General features: G+C 34.5%; 1 protein-coding gene across 1 annotated transcript in view; it reads left to right on the plus strand.

The window, feature by feature from the left end:
* Positions 1 to 18,244, plus strand: part of LRBA (LPS-responsive vesicle trafficking, beach and anchor containing) — a 785,611-nt gene that overhangs the window by 432,304 nt on the left and 335,063 nt on the right. The window contains exon 38 of the mRNA XM_011956584.1: positions 14,909 to 15,033. Within this exon, the coding sequence (XP_011811974.1) occupies positions 14,909 to 15,033 (125 nt within the window). The remainder of the gene's footprint in view (positions 1 to 14,908; positions 15,034 to 18,244) is intronic.

Genomic DNA, 18,244 nt, shown 5'->3' on the forward strand with positions numbered 1-18,244 from the left:
ACCTAAGAATGAAGTCATCAGGGCTAGGAATGTAAATGTGCAAAGAGCATAACTGGCCAGAGAGGCCTAAGACCTTAGCTGCAACTCCCTGCAGAGATGCGAAGCATTTGCTGTACATCAAGTCTGATGTGGGGAGTATAGCTTTTCTCCATGAGGCCTGCCAGGTAACTGCCCATGGTAAGGCCTGAAAAAAATCTCACATAGGTTTTAAACCAGGAGCCAGACTCCTAAAATGATTCTTCATGATCTGGCCCCTGCCCTCCATAGCCTCTTGTTTGGGCACTTCTTGCTTTATGCCTCTCCAAAAATTCTGGAAACATTTAAGTTTAGCTTATACCCAGTTGTTTCTTACTTGTTTGGCTTTGCTAATGCTATTTCCTCAGAAAGAATGATTTTCCTTTTCTTACTCTCCTGGTTAACATCTGTTAACTCTTTGACTCAATTTGTGGATTACTGTCTCCTAAGAAGCCTTCTATTACTTTGCATAATGCCCTTCCACTGTGTCCCTAAGGTACCTTTTGCATATATTGTAATTATCTCTTCATATATCTGTTTCTCTTACTGGATTTTGAGATCCTTGAGGATAATGACTTTCTATCACCAAATGACTGAATCTCCCATCTTTACTCATTGTTGGTATTCAGTATGTGTTTTTTATTAAATGAACAAGTGAGTAAATGAGTGAAATATAAACTTACTAGTTTTTCATTCCTTTTTTTTATGTTATGGCTCTAACTTATCTTTCATATTTCATTTCCTGTTGGGCCAGCTAAATGAGACTGCTTCCAATTTTCAGACCTCTATACGTTTACTTAAGATCTCTTAAAAGCCTAAAATGTCATCATCTTCTTTGTGTATCAGTTGAAAACTGGCCTCTTCTTAAGGATATTTCTCAAAAATCTCTTGCTCCTTAAAGCTTCTTGATCCCTTTAAAACAAATGTGATTACTCTTTTCTTTGCCTTTCCATAGCATTGGGTTTTTACTTTTCTTATGGTGTGGATTTTATGTCATGTAATTTTTTGTTTGCTTATTTTATCCCATTTATTAGATTTTAAGTGCCTTGAAATTAGAGACTTGTGTTTTCTTCATATGAATATTTCTTAAGGCACCTCAACCAGTTCTTTCCAGATAGTAGCAGGTACTCAGAAAATATTTGTAAATGAATATAATTAAGCCAAAGTAGAGATGGTCATTGAGAACCAGAAGAAATGAAATGTAGCAAAGAAAGAGAGGAGAATAAATCACTTTAGAATGTGAATAATTGCTTCAAAATTGAAAAGTACTAGAAAGTATCCCGGAGATGACAGCAACTATTCAGAGAACCGGCTTCCAACTGTCTTAAAGACCTGGAAATGTAACATAATAAGCCTTGTTTTCCCCAGTGGATAAAGAGCACATACCTTTTGCTAATGCTTTAATTTATCCAGGTTGCAAAGCACAGTATATATATATATATTTTTTTTTCCTTTATGTTAAAATCAGTTATTTACTCAGTATTTTCCCGAGAGTTTTGGTTTGAAGAGAGGAAGTGATGGATTATGCTGGGTTTTTCTTCATGTAAACTTTTTAAAATTATTTATTTAAAGATCAAAATGTTATACTATGGAGGGTTAATTTTTTTTTTTTTTTTGCTCTTTTCTTGTCTTCCTATTACTTTCAAAGTATCTTAAGAAGAACAGCAACAAACGTGATATAGGACTTGACTTCGAGAGAAATACAGCCTGGGCAACAGGGTGAAACCCCATCTCTACAAAAAATGCAAAAATTCCCCTGGCATGGTGGCATGCGCCTGTAGTCCCAGCTACTCAGGAGGCTGAGGTTGGAGGATCACCTGAGCCTGTGATGTTGAAGTTGCAGTGAACCATGACTGTGCCACTGCACTCCAGCCTGGGCAACAGAGTGAGGGGGTCTTAGAGAGAGAGAAAGAGAGATAGAGAGCACGTAGAAATAAAGGTTCTGTATGCCAAAGCAGTGGTTCTTGGATATGAGATTGTTTCATGTAGATGCTTATGTAGTTCTTCCAAATTTGGGGCAAGTGATGGGGTTACTAAAAATATTTCTAATATTAATAGCTTCCAGGCTACTTACTTACAAATGCTGACCTGGCACTACACAGTACTTAGTTATACTTATCCATTGAAAAGCGATAGAGCCTTGTAACTCTTTTCCCTTAGTCTAATAGTCTTGCTATTTGAATTTTGAGTGTTGCTAATGCTGGAAAAATTATGAATTTTCTAGTTATTCTTTATTGAAATGTGTGTTGATAGGTTTTCATATAATTTATAAAAATGTTTTGGTTATAGTTAAATCGTCACTTTATGAAAGAGATATTTAAACTCATACCAATATAATGAACTGTCATAAGAAGTATATTAATGAACCTAATACGAATGTCTTAGCCAAAGTAGCCTGGAAAAATTTTGGTAATGGATAGTTCTAGATGGGAGGGTCTAGCACTATTTCTTAGCAACTGAATCACTCACCTTCTGGGCCTCAATCCTTCAACTGTTAAATGGGTGTTATATCTCTAATTTATATGGTTGTTTTGAGAATTAAATGAGATCACATGTAAAATACGTAATAGTATGCCTAATACGTTATTGGCAGTCAGTAAATTTTAGTTCCCATCCTCTTTCCAGGAGCATAATGTAATATACTTCTTAAAAGAGTGAGATCCTGTCTCCCTAAGCCTTCAGATGGTCTCTGCGTATAGATTGTTCAGTCCCATGATTATTTACAACAACCTTCTCCTCCCTATCCTCATCTCCTGGCTAGTGATCCTATCACTTTTGAAGACTGAAGAAAGTCTTCAAGTCCAGTATAATCCTCCATTCTTTTATTCTAGGTGTGTTTTAGTACAAGTTGAAAACATAATAGCAGCAAATAAGGGGACTGGATATATTGATTAAACAGAATTACTGATTGTTTCATTGGAAAATCAAATTTACACTGCATCATAAGCCAGTTATATTGATTAGTTATCATCAATATAAGTAGCTTGGGATGCAGGATAAATTTGATTTCCCAATGAGTCAATGTCTATAAAGCCTATGTTATTTATTTTATTGAAATCCAGAAAGATCATGGATTTATCACCCATAGTCATCCCAGGGATTCTTACTAGCCTACTCATTTTCCTTAACTTCCCTTATTTTGGTCTGCCAACCAAATCAGTCCTAAATCTTGAATGAGTCAGGTCAACTGCTTTTTTTTTTTTTTTTTTGGTGATGGAGTCTCACCCTGTCACCCAGACTGGAGTGCAATAGTGCGATCTCAGCTCACTGCAACCTCTGCCTCCCAGGCTCAAGCGATTCTCCTGCCTCAGCCTCCCGAGTAGCTGGGATTACAGGCACACACCACCACGCCCAGATAACTTTTTGTATCTTTAGTAGAGACCGGGTTTTGCCATGTTGGCCAGGATGGTCTCGAACTCCTGACCTCATGATCCACCCGCCTTGGCCTCCCAAAGTGCTGGATAATATTATAGGTGTGAGCCACCATGCCTGGCCTCAGCTGCTGTTTTTACTCTTTCTCCCAGGTTACTAAGTATGGTCAGAGTTGGGGTATGGGAAAATCACACAATTCTGCAGATTGATGCTACATTACCTCAGTGGTTTCCAAACTCAGCTGGACCTTCATAAGCTATTTAATCATCCTTAAACTTTTCCTTTGTCAGCTTTCTTTTGTATTCCCCAAGGCACCTCTTCTAATTTTACCCCCTCTATTCTTTTCTTCAGTAAAAAAATTGCTACTTAGTAGAAAAAATAGAAATAATCAGGTCAAAATCTGGCCTTTAGTTTTTTTTTCTCTTCAGCCCTGAATTTATTAAAGTACAGAGTCTTACATCCTTGGATTTTTGCCACAGGGAAAGAGATGACCTTGGTTACTTCCAAGTTCATCATGTTATCTTTTTATGGAATCATACTTCTTCTGTCTTTCTCAGACCCTGCTCCTGCTACCCACCTCCTACCCCCAATGCCATCTTCAGTTTCTTTGAATTCTTTGGACTTCATCTTTTCCATCTGCAAACATGCTTAAGTCTGTTCTTTACCTTCTTTAAACTACCATCCTAGCTCTCTAATTCCTTTCATGGTCAAAATTTTTGAAGAAGAAATCAGTATCAGCTGTTGCCACCAAAGCATGAGTGTGCTACTGTCTGCTTTTCCTTCCAACTAGTGTAATCAAATTGCTCACAGCATCACCAGTAATCCATGTATCTGTTAGATGGTTTCAAAGGTGAGTAATAAGAAACCTTGTACCACGTGAACTTCTTCACTTAACTAGATTATGAAGAAGTATAATATCTCCTATAAGTGGAAGTACAGGTATGTATAGGCTTTGGGGCAGACTTCTAGCTCCATATTCCTGCAACTCTTTCTGTTCTCTGTCCCTGGATGTGTAAACTATTTCCAATCTGGTTTCTCTCATGGATGCGTTATGACTGCCGGCAACTGGGTCTACACGTTTCATTGCTTCAGACCATCAGGAAAAAGAAAGAACTCTTGTCTCAACCACTGAATAGAAGGTTTCCATTTCATATTGGTGAAAAATGGTTGCTAGGCAGAATTTATGCAGTGAGCCTCTTAAAACTGGATTCCTGAACCAATAACTGCTGAGAATGACAGGATTTATCATAATTTGGTCAGCTTTCCATAAGTCAGAGAAACATTTAAAAAGTGATAGATATCTGAACAAAATTGTAATTCAGTTATTAGGACAGAGGAGAGAAGTGATTGCTAGATAGTTAACCAAGTACTTCCATTTTCTTATTGTAAAACCCAAAGATCCCCACAAAATGGAAACAACTCAAGTTTTCGTCAATACATGAATGGATAATCAAAATGCAGCATATCGACACAATGAAATATGATTCAGCAATAAAAAGAATGAACTACTAATAAGTGCTACAACATAGATGAACCTCATGTTTTTGAGGTTCATCTTTGTTGTAGCACTTATTAGTAGTTCATTCTTTTATGCTGAGTGAAAGAAGCCAGTCACACAATTCTACATATTGTATGGATTTCATTTATATAAAATGTCCAGAATAGGTAAATATGTAGAGAAAGAAAGTAGGCTAAGCATTGCCAGGAGCTGGGAGGAAGGGAAAATGCGGACTGACTGGTAATGGGTATGGGGTTTCATTTTGGGGTGATAAAAATGTTTTCAAATTAGATTATGGTGATGATTGTACAACTCCGTAAATATACTAAAAACCATTGAGTTGTTCATTTTAAACAGGTGAGCATTATGGTATATACATTATATGTCATAAAGCTGTTAAAAACAGAAAACATGAACAAAGGTTTCTGTTCATTTTTCATCCTTTTGGGCATATTTAAGCAGAATTAAATAATGGTACCCACTGATTGCTTTGAAACATCTTTGCTCATTTGTCTTTGGCACTGTTCTATTTTGGTTCACCCATTATCTTACTGATTGTAAGGCACAGTTACTTACTTCTCTGTTTCTTTTACTGATCCTTTTCTCTTCTGCAATATTCATCCCTATCTTTCTCCTGTCCTTTCAATAGACTCTTCTCTGAGTCTAGCACAATACCTGGGCTTACAATAAACACTCGGTACATTTTTGTTAAATGAATACTAAATCTGCTGACTCCTAAGGTTAATCAATCTCCCTATTTTCTTGTATATTTTTTGAGACAGGATCTCACTCTGTCACCTGTGCTGGAGTGCAGTGGCACAATTTAGGCTCACTGCAACCTCAACCTCTTGGACTCAGGTGATGCTCCCACCTCTGCTTCCCAAGTAGCTGGGACTACAGGCATGCACCACCACACCTGGCTAATTTTTGTATCTTGTTTTTTTTTTTCTCTTCCTGAGACGGAGTCTTTCTGTGTCACCCAGGCTGGAGTGCAGTGGCGCGATCATAGCTCACTGCGACCTTTGCCTCCCAAGGTTCAAGCAATTCTCCTGCCTCAGCCTCCCAAGTAGCTGAGATTACAGGCACATGCCACCATGCCTGGCTAATTTTTGTATTTTTAGGAGAGATGGGGTTTCACCATGTTGGCCAGGCTGGTCTCGAACTCCTGACCTCATGATCCGCCTGCCTCAACCTCCCAAAGTGCTTGGATTACAGGCGTCAGCCACCGTGTCTGCCTAATTTTTGTATCTTTTGTAGAGAGAGGGTTTTGCCATGTTGGCCGGGCTGGTCTTGAACTCTAGAGCTCAAGTGATCCACCTGTCTCAGGCTCCCAAAGTGCTAGGATTACAGGCATGAGCCACCATGCCTTTTCAATCTCCCTATTTTAAATCTCTAGCACAGGCCTCTTGTCTTTCAAATTCCAGTGTTATATTACTTACCTGTTTATCAATTAATGATAAACAGACTCCTGTTTATCAATTAATGATAAACAGACTCCTGTTTATCATTTAAGTTTCTGTTTAAAAGTCATCAGTTTACTCTTTGATCAATTATTTATTAAGTGATTCTTTTGTAACAGTTACTTTGCTTGGTCATTACTTACCTATTAGAAATACCCGCCTAGATGTTATTAGGCATCTAGGATGTGATTATTTTTCCCAGTCAGGCCTGTTTAACATGTATTTATTTTAATTAAGTAACATCTTTATCTTCTAACTTCCATCTTGTTACAACCCTTGATTTCATTCTCATTATCTTTTTCCTCATCTTCCATATTTGAATATTGTGTGAAGTCTTATCTATTCTACCTCAGATATGTCTTTCAAGCCTTCACTTCTAGGGTCCATCCTAACTGCCTTAATCCAGACATTCTGTATGTTGCCGCCATGTGCATATAAGCCTGATCATATTAAACCTCTGTTGTGAAAGCCTGATGCTGTCTCTGTAGACTAGGATGTAAAGGTAGTTACTTTAGTTAACTATACAGGTCCTTTTGAAATCTGGTTTTAAACCTGTGTTTTTCACCTTGGCTTTTGCCATCCTGAGACTGTCTAGCTGTGATTTCTTACCAAAACTTCCTTAAATTACAGTGCCCTTTTATGTTTCCATGCCTTTATCCATGCTATTTCTTGGCTTGTAGTGCCTTTTCCATGTTGTTCAGCAGACTCCTGTTTATCATTTAAGTTTCTGTTTAAAAGTCATCAGTTTACTCTTTGATCAATTATTTATTAAGTGATTCTTTTGTAACAGTTACTTTGCTTGGTCAGTGAATTACGCATAAACCCTTGTCTTCATGGAACTTACAAAACAGATCCTCATTTAAATCTTAATGAAATCCTCAGTCCTCTCAGGCAGGGTTAATTAGTACTTTGATCATAGCTATAATAGTAACGAATCAGATGTTCAAGAGGAAATGCTATGTAGTGAAAAGCTCATTGGCTTAGATGTCAATAGACTTTATTATTTACTACCAATGGGTAAAACTTACTTTCGTCACCTTTAAAATGAGAATAGCAGTATTTAATCATGGCAGGGTTGTTGAGGCTTGGCGGTACTGTATATAGTAGAGAACAGTGTGTAGCACAGAGTAACCTAAAGTAATATAGTCTATTTTAACTTGTTATTTTTTATATTGCATAATTTCCTTGTCCCCATTGTCCTATGTGGGCTGAGCCCAGCATCATTCATTTGTGTGTACCACAATTTGGTACACATTGTGGCACTCAACAAGTGTTTGGTGAATTTTTTTACATTAGGTATTTGGGGACAGTGTAATAGATTTGTCTAAATAGTGAGACTGAGGTGAGCTTTAAGGCTTCTGGTTCTTTTGTTAGAGCTTTAACTGGTAGTATAACACCAGATTTTGATAGTCTCATAACTTTACTCAATCCCTGGTAAAAATTCTAAGTGAAGAAAGAAATGGTCAACAGGCTAACAACAGACAGGAAAAGCTCGGGATCATTTCTTGAATAATTAACTTGGTTGCAAAATCATATTTTTGCAAAATATCCAAACTAATAATTAATTGAAGATGGGTATCTAGATGGCTTTAAAAAAAAATACAGACGTATATTGAATAGTGACATGCAGAAATTCCTAACTACGTAAAATTTGATTTTACGTAATTAAATAAATTATAGGTACTCCAGCATGTCAATGTAACATAAAATCTTCATGTCAAGCCTCAATAAAGAAAGAATTCTGCTTTAGTGTATGTCTTCTTTGCTAGAATCCACACAATTGAAGGGTTTTTGTTTTTGTTTGTCCTTTTCATTAAGACAGCGTAATGCATAGATCAACTGCACTTGATTTATAATTGGTACTTTGTAAACAGAGGTTTTAGTTAATTTTCTTTTTATCTTCATGAAGGCACCATAGATTTCAGTTTGTGAGATAAAGCATTCTCTTATATTGTATGAGACCCTATAATACCTGGACATTATTTCACTAAGATTTATACAGAATGTGAAACCTTTCTAGAACTTAAGTGCTTTTATCTTCAAGCTGACAGTGCACTGAAAATGTTTACTGCTTTTTACGGGTTACCATGTATTTAAGTTATAACTAATGTCTACCATGAATTTTTAATCTAAAAATATGGAAATAGAAGCTAGTCAGATATAGGAGTTTAAAAAAACAGGCAGTGTGAAAATTTAAGAAAAAAATATGAAGTGCTAAAATTTTCTAGGATTTGGAACTTTAGCTAGAAGAATTTATTACTGACTTCTGTTGAGGTTATCCAGATTTATCAGGTATTGCCAGAGGAAAGTGGGCCAGATTGAAAATGGGAAAATCTTCTAGTATGATTGTGTTATGACAGGTTTTCTGTTTAAAACTCATATACTTTTATTGACTTATATTTAAGTTACATTAAAATGTCACTAAAACCAGTGAGATGATAGACATGCATACATTTGACTAATTAAATAATAGGTGCCAGTTCATTTAGGTTGTAGAATAATTGGGATATTTACATAGCTACCACTGATTTTAATAATTAACATTGTTCTGGAAACTACTGTGCTTTAATACAGCAATGTCCAGAAAGTTAACAACTTTTATATAGTGATGTAAACGTAATGGCTTTAGTTAAATAAATGTTAATATTTCTCTTATGTACTTAATTATTTTAGTCTTTTTATTGAATTTTGCTTGTGTTTTGACAACCAAGCCTCTTCCTAATATGACCACTTTTTCCTACGTCAGGGAAATACTGACTGTGAAACTGCCACTGATAGTGTCTGAAGGCCTTTGTTCTGTTTCCTGTTCCCAAGTTTAGATTTAACTTTGGGATTCCAGAGAAAGAAAGGAGCCTGAGCATTGAACTGTGGGGCAGGGGAGCTGGGGGATATGTGGGTAAAGTGAGTGTTCTCCTAGCACTTGGGCTGTGGCATTTAGTAATGTACAATAAGCGTTGCATAACTCCAGGGCATGTTATTTACAAAAATTTTGATGTGAAAAGTGCCCCCTGGAGTTGTGCACTTTAATAGCCATGTTGTAGAGCTCTGTTCTGTTACAGTTCCTTTTCTGAATTCTTATTATTTGTTTTTGCATCTGCCTTTTCCATGAGATTGGGGACAACATTGTAATAATCCTTGTATTCCCACAGCTGGCTCAGGTGAATAATAAATAACTGTTATTAAAAAATATATTGGTATTTTATTAGAATGTTTGGCCATTCATACCATGTTATCTGGCTAATTGGGTTTCAAAAGATCTAAACTTTACAGTTACTTTTTTTTGGAGATAGGCTCTGCCTCTGTCAGCCAGGCTGGAGTTCAGTGTCATCATCATAGCTCACAGCAACCTCCAACTTCTGAGCTCAAGAAATCTTCCCACCTTAGCCTCCCAAGAAGCTAGAACTACAGGCATGCACCACCATACCTGTCTAATTTTTTTTTTTTTTTTTTAGCCAGGGTCTTCCTATGTTGCCCAGGCTGGTTTCGAACTCCTGGCCTCAAGCAATTTTCCTTTCTTAGCCTCCCTGAGTTCTAGGATTATAAGCATTAGCCACACTGCCCAGCCTAAAATTCTTACAATTAACATGAGAAAAGTAATAATCAGATTTGTATAGTTGTATCATTTAACTATTAGAGGAAACATGTGAATCGTACCTTAGTTTTTGATTTTGTTTTAATACTTCTACTTCTTCCAGATGATTCTCATTTGTTTAATTCTTATTCATTTGTTCTACCTGATCAAATCAGTAACCATAATGGGCCTAGGAAATAGAAAAAGTAGCCTATCTATTGATGTTTGGGTTATATTTCTTTCTAAAAATGTAATAATCTATCAAATTCTGTTCTTGTAGAACATAAAACATATGTTCTATGTATTAAAGTGGCATTGCCAGCCAAGCTCAGTGGCTTGTACCTGTAATCCCATATAGTCAGGTGACTCAAGGAGGAGGATCATTTGAGGCCAAGAGTTTGAAACTAGCCTGGGCAACATAGCAAGATCCCATCTCTAAGAAAATTAAAAAGAAATAACCAGATATGGTGGTGTGCATCTGTAGTCTCAGTTACTGGGGAGGATGAGGCAGGAGGCTCTTTTGAGCCCAGTGAGCTTTGTTCTGTTCCCTGATTGGGCCACTGCATTCCAGCCTGGGTGACAGAGACTCTACCATCTCAAAAAAACAAAAACGAAAAAACAACCTGTGACATTGCTTTATATTATTTTATGTAGATTATAGTGATGTATTAAAGGTGTGTATATACAAACACATAACATGAAAGTTTTTTAAAAAGTAGAAACATAATTAGATGACGTATACTTAGAAAAGTCCAATAGACTTATCTGGTAATTTTAACTTCAGTCTCTGAAATTAGACCAAAGAACGAAAAGACTAAATTAAAAAAAATTTAGAAAGATTATAGTATTTAACTTCAGTGCCATCTATAACTTTTTAAAGACTTATGTTCTACCAAAGACTTTAGTACCTGGAGAGTGTGTCCTAAGAGGAGCCCTAAGTAGGGCGTCTTTGTAGAGAAGGTCTTATGTCTTCTGAAGGAAATAGTATTTCCAGATCTAACACTTAGGCTAACCTCTTTCCTTTGAATATTTTGAGTATCTTAGTGGAAATGGATATGAGTGAAGTTTGTGAAAGGGCATTGTGTAGTATTAATATAACTTTTGGGGATAGATATAGGTATATAAAGGTATAAGTATATAATGTGATCTAGATATGTACTTATAAGGTCCCAGAATAAGTGATTTCTCATCTTATCCATGCTTATATTTGGTCAACAATCTGTTTCTGAATACATGAAATCTTTTAAATTTTGCTGGTCATACCATGGTGATAACTACAAAAATGTATAATCTTTTAATTACTTTATAACCTCTTGGGAAGAGGGTTGGATTACTATGTTAATCAATAAATTTGCCAATTTTGTATCCTCTTTCCCCTAGATGAGGCTTTTGAGGAAGGGACGGGGTAGGGAACAGTATTTCTTAAATGAGAGTGAAGAAAGTAAGTTGAAGACCAAAACCTACACATTCTCGTTTATAATACTGTTTTAAAAATGACAAAGTCTGCCTCATTTTTTTGTGTGTGTGGTAGAGCGTTATACTGAGAGTATATGTTGTTGGAGGGAGCAGACTTAGGGAAACAAAACATTGTACTTTAGACCCAGATTTGTTACTATGTAAATGACTTTAAACATGCTAGTAATGAACTTCATCTCAAATAAGTGGGTGTGTGGCCTTTTCTCCAAAAACGTGTATTACCTTCACGATCTGAAATTGGATGATAAATGCTATTTTCTCAAATGAGACTAATAGCTAACTGTTTGATTATAAGTACATTACATGAGAACTTTGTATCCTATATCACCTGGAGCAGTGCTTTATATGAAGAGACTCTCAAAAAATATATTGAAACTGTTGGTGTTTTGAAACCATTTTTATAATTCTTTCTAGATCTGTGATCTGAACTAAGTGATATTTGCTTTGTCTTCAGATTGTTTTTAGTTGTGTTGTAACTGGATTGTGTTGGAAAAAGTAGTCCTTAAGTGACATAGCTTCAGGAGATTGTAAATATTAATTAACATGCTGAGGTATTACAGAGTCTTTTATTCCATTTGGACCTTTTTTAAGTATTTTAAAAAATGATTGATAGAATAGGCTGGGTGCAGTGCCTCAAGCCTGTAATCCTAACACTTTGGTAGGCCGAGGTGGGTGGATCATGAGGTCAGGAGATTGACACCATCTTGGCTAACACGGTGAAACTCTGTCTCTATTAAAAACACAAAAAATTAGCTGGGCGTGATGGCAGGCGCCTGTAGTCCCAGCTACTCGGAAGGCTGAGGCAGGAGAATGGTGTGAACCTGGCAGGCGGAGCTTGCAGTGAGTCGAGATCACGCCACCGCACTCCAGCCTGAGTGACAGAGTGAGACTCCGTCTCAAAAAAAAAAAACAAACAAACAAAAAAGAAAAAAAATTGATAGAATATATTTGAAGACAGTATGTGTGTGCGCGCGCACACACACACACACATATATATATAGTTAGCAGAAATGAAACTTAACTTTCATTTCTATTTGAACAAATTCTCACTTCCCTGATGTATTGGTATTTTTGTTTTAGCCAAATGTCACCATTTTGACCATTTTTTGTTAGTGTCAAGGTATAAAAATAAATATTATCGTTTTTCTCCTCCTAATTTTGGTTATTTTTCCTATAGATATTATCTTTGAGTTACTTGATAATTTGTGAATAATTTTGTAATTCCTCTGGTTTTTCTGCTGTGTGATAAAAGTTATTGTGCATAAGCTTAATAGCCATTGAATATGACTTCACTATGGTGCATTATAGGAGAATCTATTGTTACCTAATTTAGTCATAATTTTATCATAGCAGCTTAACATCTCTTATAATTTTAATTGTTATCAAGAAGAATGACATCATTTAATTTGACTCAAAATGTAGAAGGATGGATGTATGACAAATTAATAATTTACTACCTTTGCATAATACTGAAGCATAGCGTATTAGAAGGATTGATGGCAGAAAAGGTTAACAAATTTGAACAGCTTTCATTAGCTTTACATCGTCATATGTTTGTGGTGCTGACTGAAATAGGCTTTGTAGGAGATCTCAGTCTAGGGAACTAATTACTTGTGCCGATTGCCGCACTGATGAATAGAACCTCATTGTATCATTCCCCTGAAGACAAGGAGCAGCCAGTGATTCACGACTGCATCCTGGCTGATATTTGATAATAATTTTCACAGATAAATGTAGGTAGGCAGAATGATGAAGTGCCTATCCAAGCTCCATGACTATCAAAGCCCTACACATAGCCATCTGTGTACTACTGCCTTTTTCCTTCTCACCTAAGGAGAATTTCATTTTATTAATTGAATTAAAACAACTGTTGTCTTTTGATTGTGTGTATATTTTGTGGTTATTTATTTATTTTTAAATAATATCGTGGTTTTATTTCAAATTTAGACAGAATAATGAATAAGTATATAATAATAGCTTTTTAATTTTTCCTTTTTGAGAACTGTCATTCTTATACTTTTTTTGTATTACATTTTGATTACATTATATCTCCTTCTCCTGACCAAAATCAACAAAGGAAATATTTGACGTTCTTATCCTTTCAGCATTTTCAGAGATCAGTCTCTACTGTTTTAAAAAAATTTTCTTTAAATAATGTACTGTTTATTTATGCTTTTTATTAATACAAGATGCTTTTTAATTGATAAAAGTATTTACTTAAAAACCTATTTTGAATTTTTAAAGATAACATCTTTAAAACATCAAATAAAGGTAACTTTTACTTGGGTATTTTGGGACTGTCAGTTGATCAAGACTACTAATTTGTCAAAGCTGACAGATGCAATTTTATTAGCTCATGAAATATAAGTAAGATTGTATTTTGTATTAGTCATTCCTGAAGAAGTTTTGATTATGAATAATTTTTTAATTCATTATTGAAACTTACAGGTGTTCAGGCTGTATATCTTCATTGAATTAATATATTCTACAGAGATTTTTTCTTACTATAACTGAAAAAACTTCAGTATTTTCATTATAAAATATTTTTCCAGCATGCTAGATCATGATTAGTTAACAAGAGAGGAAACTGACATTTATATATTGCCATATAAAATGTCTATGTAATAGGGAAAAATATAGAATTTGAAATGAGCAAACCTTTTTTTTAAAAAATACATTTCCAAAAGTATGCTTTTGATATAGCAATTATTGCACATCATATAGCATGTAGTTTTTAATTAAATATAAAAACAGAGTACATAAAACAGAAATCCAATCTGATTTGCTTGAAAATAGATTGCTATTTCACTCCACAGGAATGGTTTATTTAAAAACAGTAAATGGAAAAGAAATGCATTTTCTTGTGTTGTTCTAAGCCTCAGGGGCTAAATGTAATGAATATTTTAAGAGATTATTTTAATTAAATTCCTGCACATCTAAACAGAGTAATATTTTATTATCACATACATAACCATGTAACTGAGATATTCATTAAAGTTAACACTTTCCGGACCAAGAATTCATGGTATGATTTACTGACCTTGTGCAAAAAGGCACAAATTAGGAAGAAAAATGAAGGGGGACGGACTTTGATTAATATAGGTAATGCTATACCATATTTATAATAGCCTTTTCCCTATTCTGGTTTATAAATGCAGCTACAGAGAAAGGTGCCCTGCTGAGGCTGAAATGAGGCTGAAATCAGAGCACATGCCACTAGAGTGTGGGGAAACTGATCACACTGTCAGCAATTCATTTCAAAATGATGTATTTAGTGCTCATTTCACCTTCCAAGAAAAGGAAAAGGAGTTCCTTAGACTAGAAGGTGATATTGTTATTTTCAAGGACATACCTAAGTTAAAGATTGCAGAAAGGGGAGTGTGAGATGGAGGGAGAATTAAGTGGAAGGAGAGGGAAAAAAAGGCAGAGCAAACAAGGAGAGCTTTATGCAGAAATTCAGTGCTACCACGCTGTTTGATAATTGCTAACATATGTGGCTTCTCTGTTTCATTGTAGTCGTCCTCGTGAGTTCTGGCGCCTTGACTACTGGGAAGATGACTTGCGGCGCCGGCGACGATTTGTGCGTAACCCTCTAGGATCGACACATCCTGAAGCGACACTAAAAACAGCCGTGGAACATGGTCAGTGTATAAACCATTCCTTGCCAATAGCAGCAGGTACAGGACTTGGTAATGAAGAGCATAACTTCATTATTACAAGGCACTGTAAAATGGTCCAACACCACATTTCATGGTTATTCATACCAGAAAGAGAAGTTAAATTTTTATAGTTACTATAGAGTCCTATTAAATTATGGTGTCAAATATATTTATTTATTACGTTACACGTACAAAACTTACTTAACATAGACCCTTTGTTTCAGAGTACAAAGATTAAATATGTCTCCTTTTAAGCGACACGTTCAGCTTTGAGTAAACGAATCCAGGAGGCATGCCTTAAATCCATGAATATCAGGAAGACAGCATTTTCAAACCAGATAAGTTTCTAGGTTCTGTTGTGTATACATGGTTTTCCCCCAGTCATGGTATTTTAGCATGAGATCATGAAGTGAGAAAGATAATAATAAATGTCCAAGTGCCTAGATACTTTCTGAGCCTTGATATGTAGATGGTTATGACAGATGGCTCATGGAAAAAGAGAATAAACATTATTTTCATATGTTCCTATTCTGTATTATTTTGTTATCAGAGCTTAACAAAACATTTTTCCTTTTTTGTTACAATGCATATGACTATGATTCAGTTTAGGTAACAGTCTGATAAGTAAATTTGAAAAAGTAAGGTCCTTTGGATTTAATAGTATATATTTGTGTCATAAAATTTCACTTATTTTATGATTTTTGAAAGTCAATTAAGATAAAGGGGAAATGCTTCACCCCATGTTAAAATTATTCTGATTTTGTAAAATGTAAATTGGTTTTTAATAAGATCAGAAATACTTTTAATTTTCCTTTTTCAGGGTTTTTTTTTTTAACATGCAGCAGCTTGTGGTTAAATGGAAATATGTAGTATACAAAATAAATGTTAATTTATATTCAATAAGGATATTACGAATTTAGATTAAAAATCTGTAATCTTAGGTTTGGCCTCAGTCAGGCAGCTTAACCTCTTGCCCTTAGCCTTAAAGAGCCATTTCTAGAAGAAAATGTCCACAATATGTCATCAGATATAACACCAAATGTGACATCAGTCCTTTAAAATAAATGATCATACAGAGAATAGTCAATAACAAAGTGATCTAAAAGCAATAATAGTCTCATGGCCCTACATCTTCAACTACAGGAGGTGGAGAAAGAGAAATAAAATGTAGACTTAATTAGGCCACTTTTGCTTTTAGAGTTCATATAGGTTTTAGGTGGTGATAACAGATTTCAGAGGTTTTTTTTTTCTTTTTTTGTTTTTTTTTTGGTGGGATTTCTGGTTTTGTTTGGTTAATGATGCTTACATTGAGAAAGTGAACTTTTGTTTTGCAATTTTCTATTGCCATGTCCACTTAAAATTTGAAATTTAATTATTTTTCTCTCTTCTAAACCATCATTTACAGTAATTTGTGAGTTCTGAGATCTATACATGGCCATATGTTTTCATGAAAACATTTTCCTTTTATATCTGGAAGGGGATGATTTGTTTTGTAAAACTGCACATAGACTATTAACCTTTTATCCTTAGATATCAATAATTTAATTTAAAATTTGTGGTATAGATTTAATACAGAATTTATTAAAATATATTCTTATCAAAAATAGTACATTTAACCGTTTTGAAGAATTACAGGATTCTTAAGAATGAATAAATTTTAATTGTTGAACTTTTAAAATCATATTGTTTTGTCAGCTTTTTTTAATGCTAAGCATCTGCAATAATGTTTGACAAAAAAGAATTCATTAACATGTTTTTACTATCATCTAAGACTCTTGACTTGTATAGAAGCAGATTTCACTCTGACTACTCTTGATAGTAATTGAAAGGTTAATCCAGTGTTAATTAATTATCTGTTTTATTGTGCATTTTTAAATTGAGAGAGAACAGCAAAGGTAAGCATTGAGTAAAATTTTATAGTAATTTTATAATTATTGTCACACTCCAAAGCAAAACAAAACTTGGGTTTGAAATATATGTTTAAAAATCTGAATGTGTAGGAGATTCTTCAGTTGTCTTACAATTTCAGGGATATATCATATTTAATATAACATTTTTTGAAAAAAAACTAATTCTAATCCTACTTCATGTTTATTTAATTTTAAATAATAAAGAAATAAATTCAGCACACAGATTGTATTATGGTATTGTTTGATGTCAGCATAATTTATGCTAATATATTCTGTAAACAAAGAGCTTAATTTTTTACTGGTTTATTAAATATTTTATAGTGACATTCAATTTTAATTTGGTGTCTAAAAATTTTAGAGTATTAAAGAAGCTAATCAAAATAAACTAATTAAGAATTAAGTATGCAAAACAAAATTGTTAATGTGATCCAAAAGCCGTTGAAATTACAGACTTTAACATGGATAAATACCATGCTTCAATGTTGAATTTAAATGTTTAAAATAGATATTAATGAGCATAGTATGTCAGTCTTATATTTTTATGACTCCTCACTTTTATTTATAATTTAACTAAGGAGATAGGACATTTTAAAAATGCAGAATCTTCGAACACCACGAACTGCATTATCATTATCAAAGGAAGATATCTAAATAGATGTGCCATTGGAGATCAGTTATGTATTTTAGTAGTAAGAGCCATCTTTTTTATAGATTGATTTGATTTGAAGGAAAGCCTCTAGTGTAAAGGTGGCAGAGTAAATACCTGAAGAGTGATGTTCTCTGTTTGGGCGATCAATACCAGCCCCATGACTCTACTTCTGGCTACCTTCTAGTTAAAAACAAATTTTTTAATTCTGACAATTTAATTGCCCTTCCCAAGTTCACATTAACTTGCTTGGGGAAAAAAGCTTTAGGTAATTTTTCAAACAGAGACCCTCCAAAGTGGTTATTTATAAAAGTCATGTTGTAATGGGAGATTTCTTTAACTTTGCAGAAACTGAGTCATATTTTTAAATTAAAATTAATACTTCCTCTTATGATTAAATATTCTTTATGGAAATTAGCAGCTCAAGCAAAGCTGGGCATTTTATTCTTGAGGGCATTTTCTTCCGTTTTATAGTTTTAAAATTTATTAGAAATTAGTAGCAATGATTTGTAACATTTTCCTAATGCCAGAGCCCAGGTTAGCAGTTATTTATTATCAGAGCATTTTAGATGTAGAAGGAACCTAAGGCTAACATCTAGTCTAACTTTATTCTTTACAGATAAGGAAACTGAGGAAA

The sequence above is a fragment of the Colobus angolensis genome, unplaced genomic scaffold (genome assembly GCF_000951035.1).
Source record: "Colobus angolensis palliatus isolate OR3802 unplaced genomic scaffold, Cang.pa_1.0 Scaffold111, whole genome shotgun sequence".
Taxonomy (NCBI): domain Eukaryota; kingdom Metazoa; phylum Chordata; class Mammalia; order Primates; family Cercopithecidae; genus Colobus; species Colobus angolensis.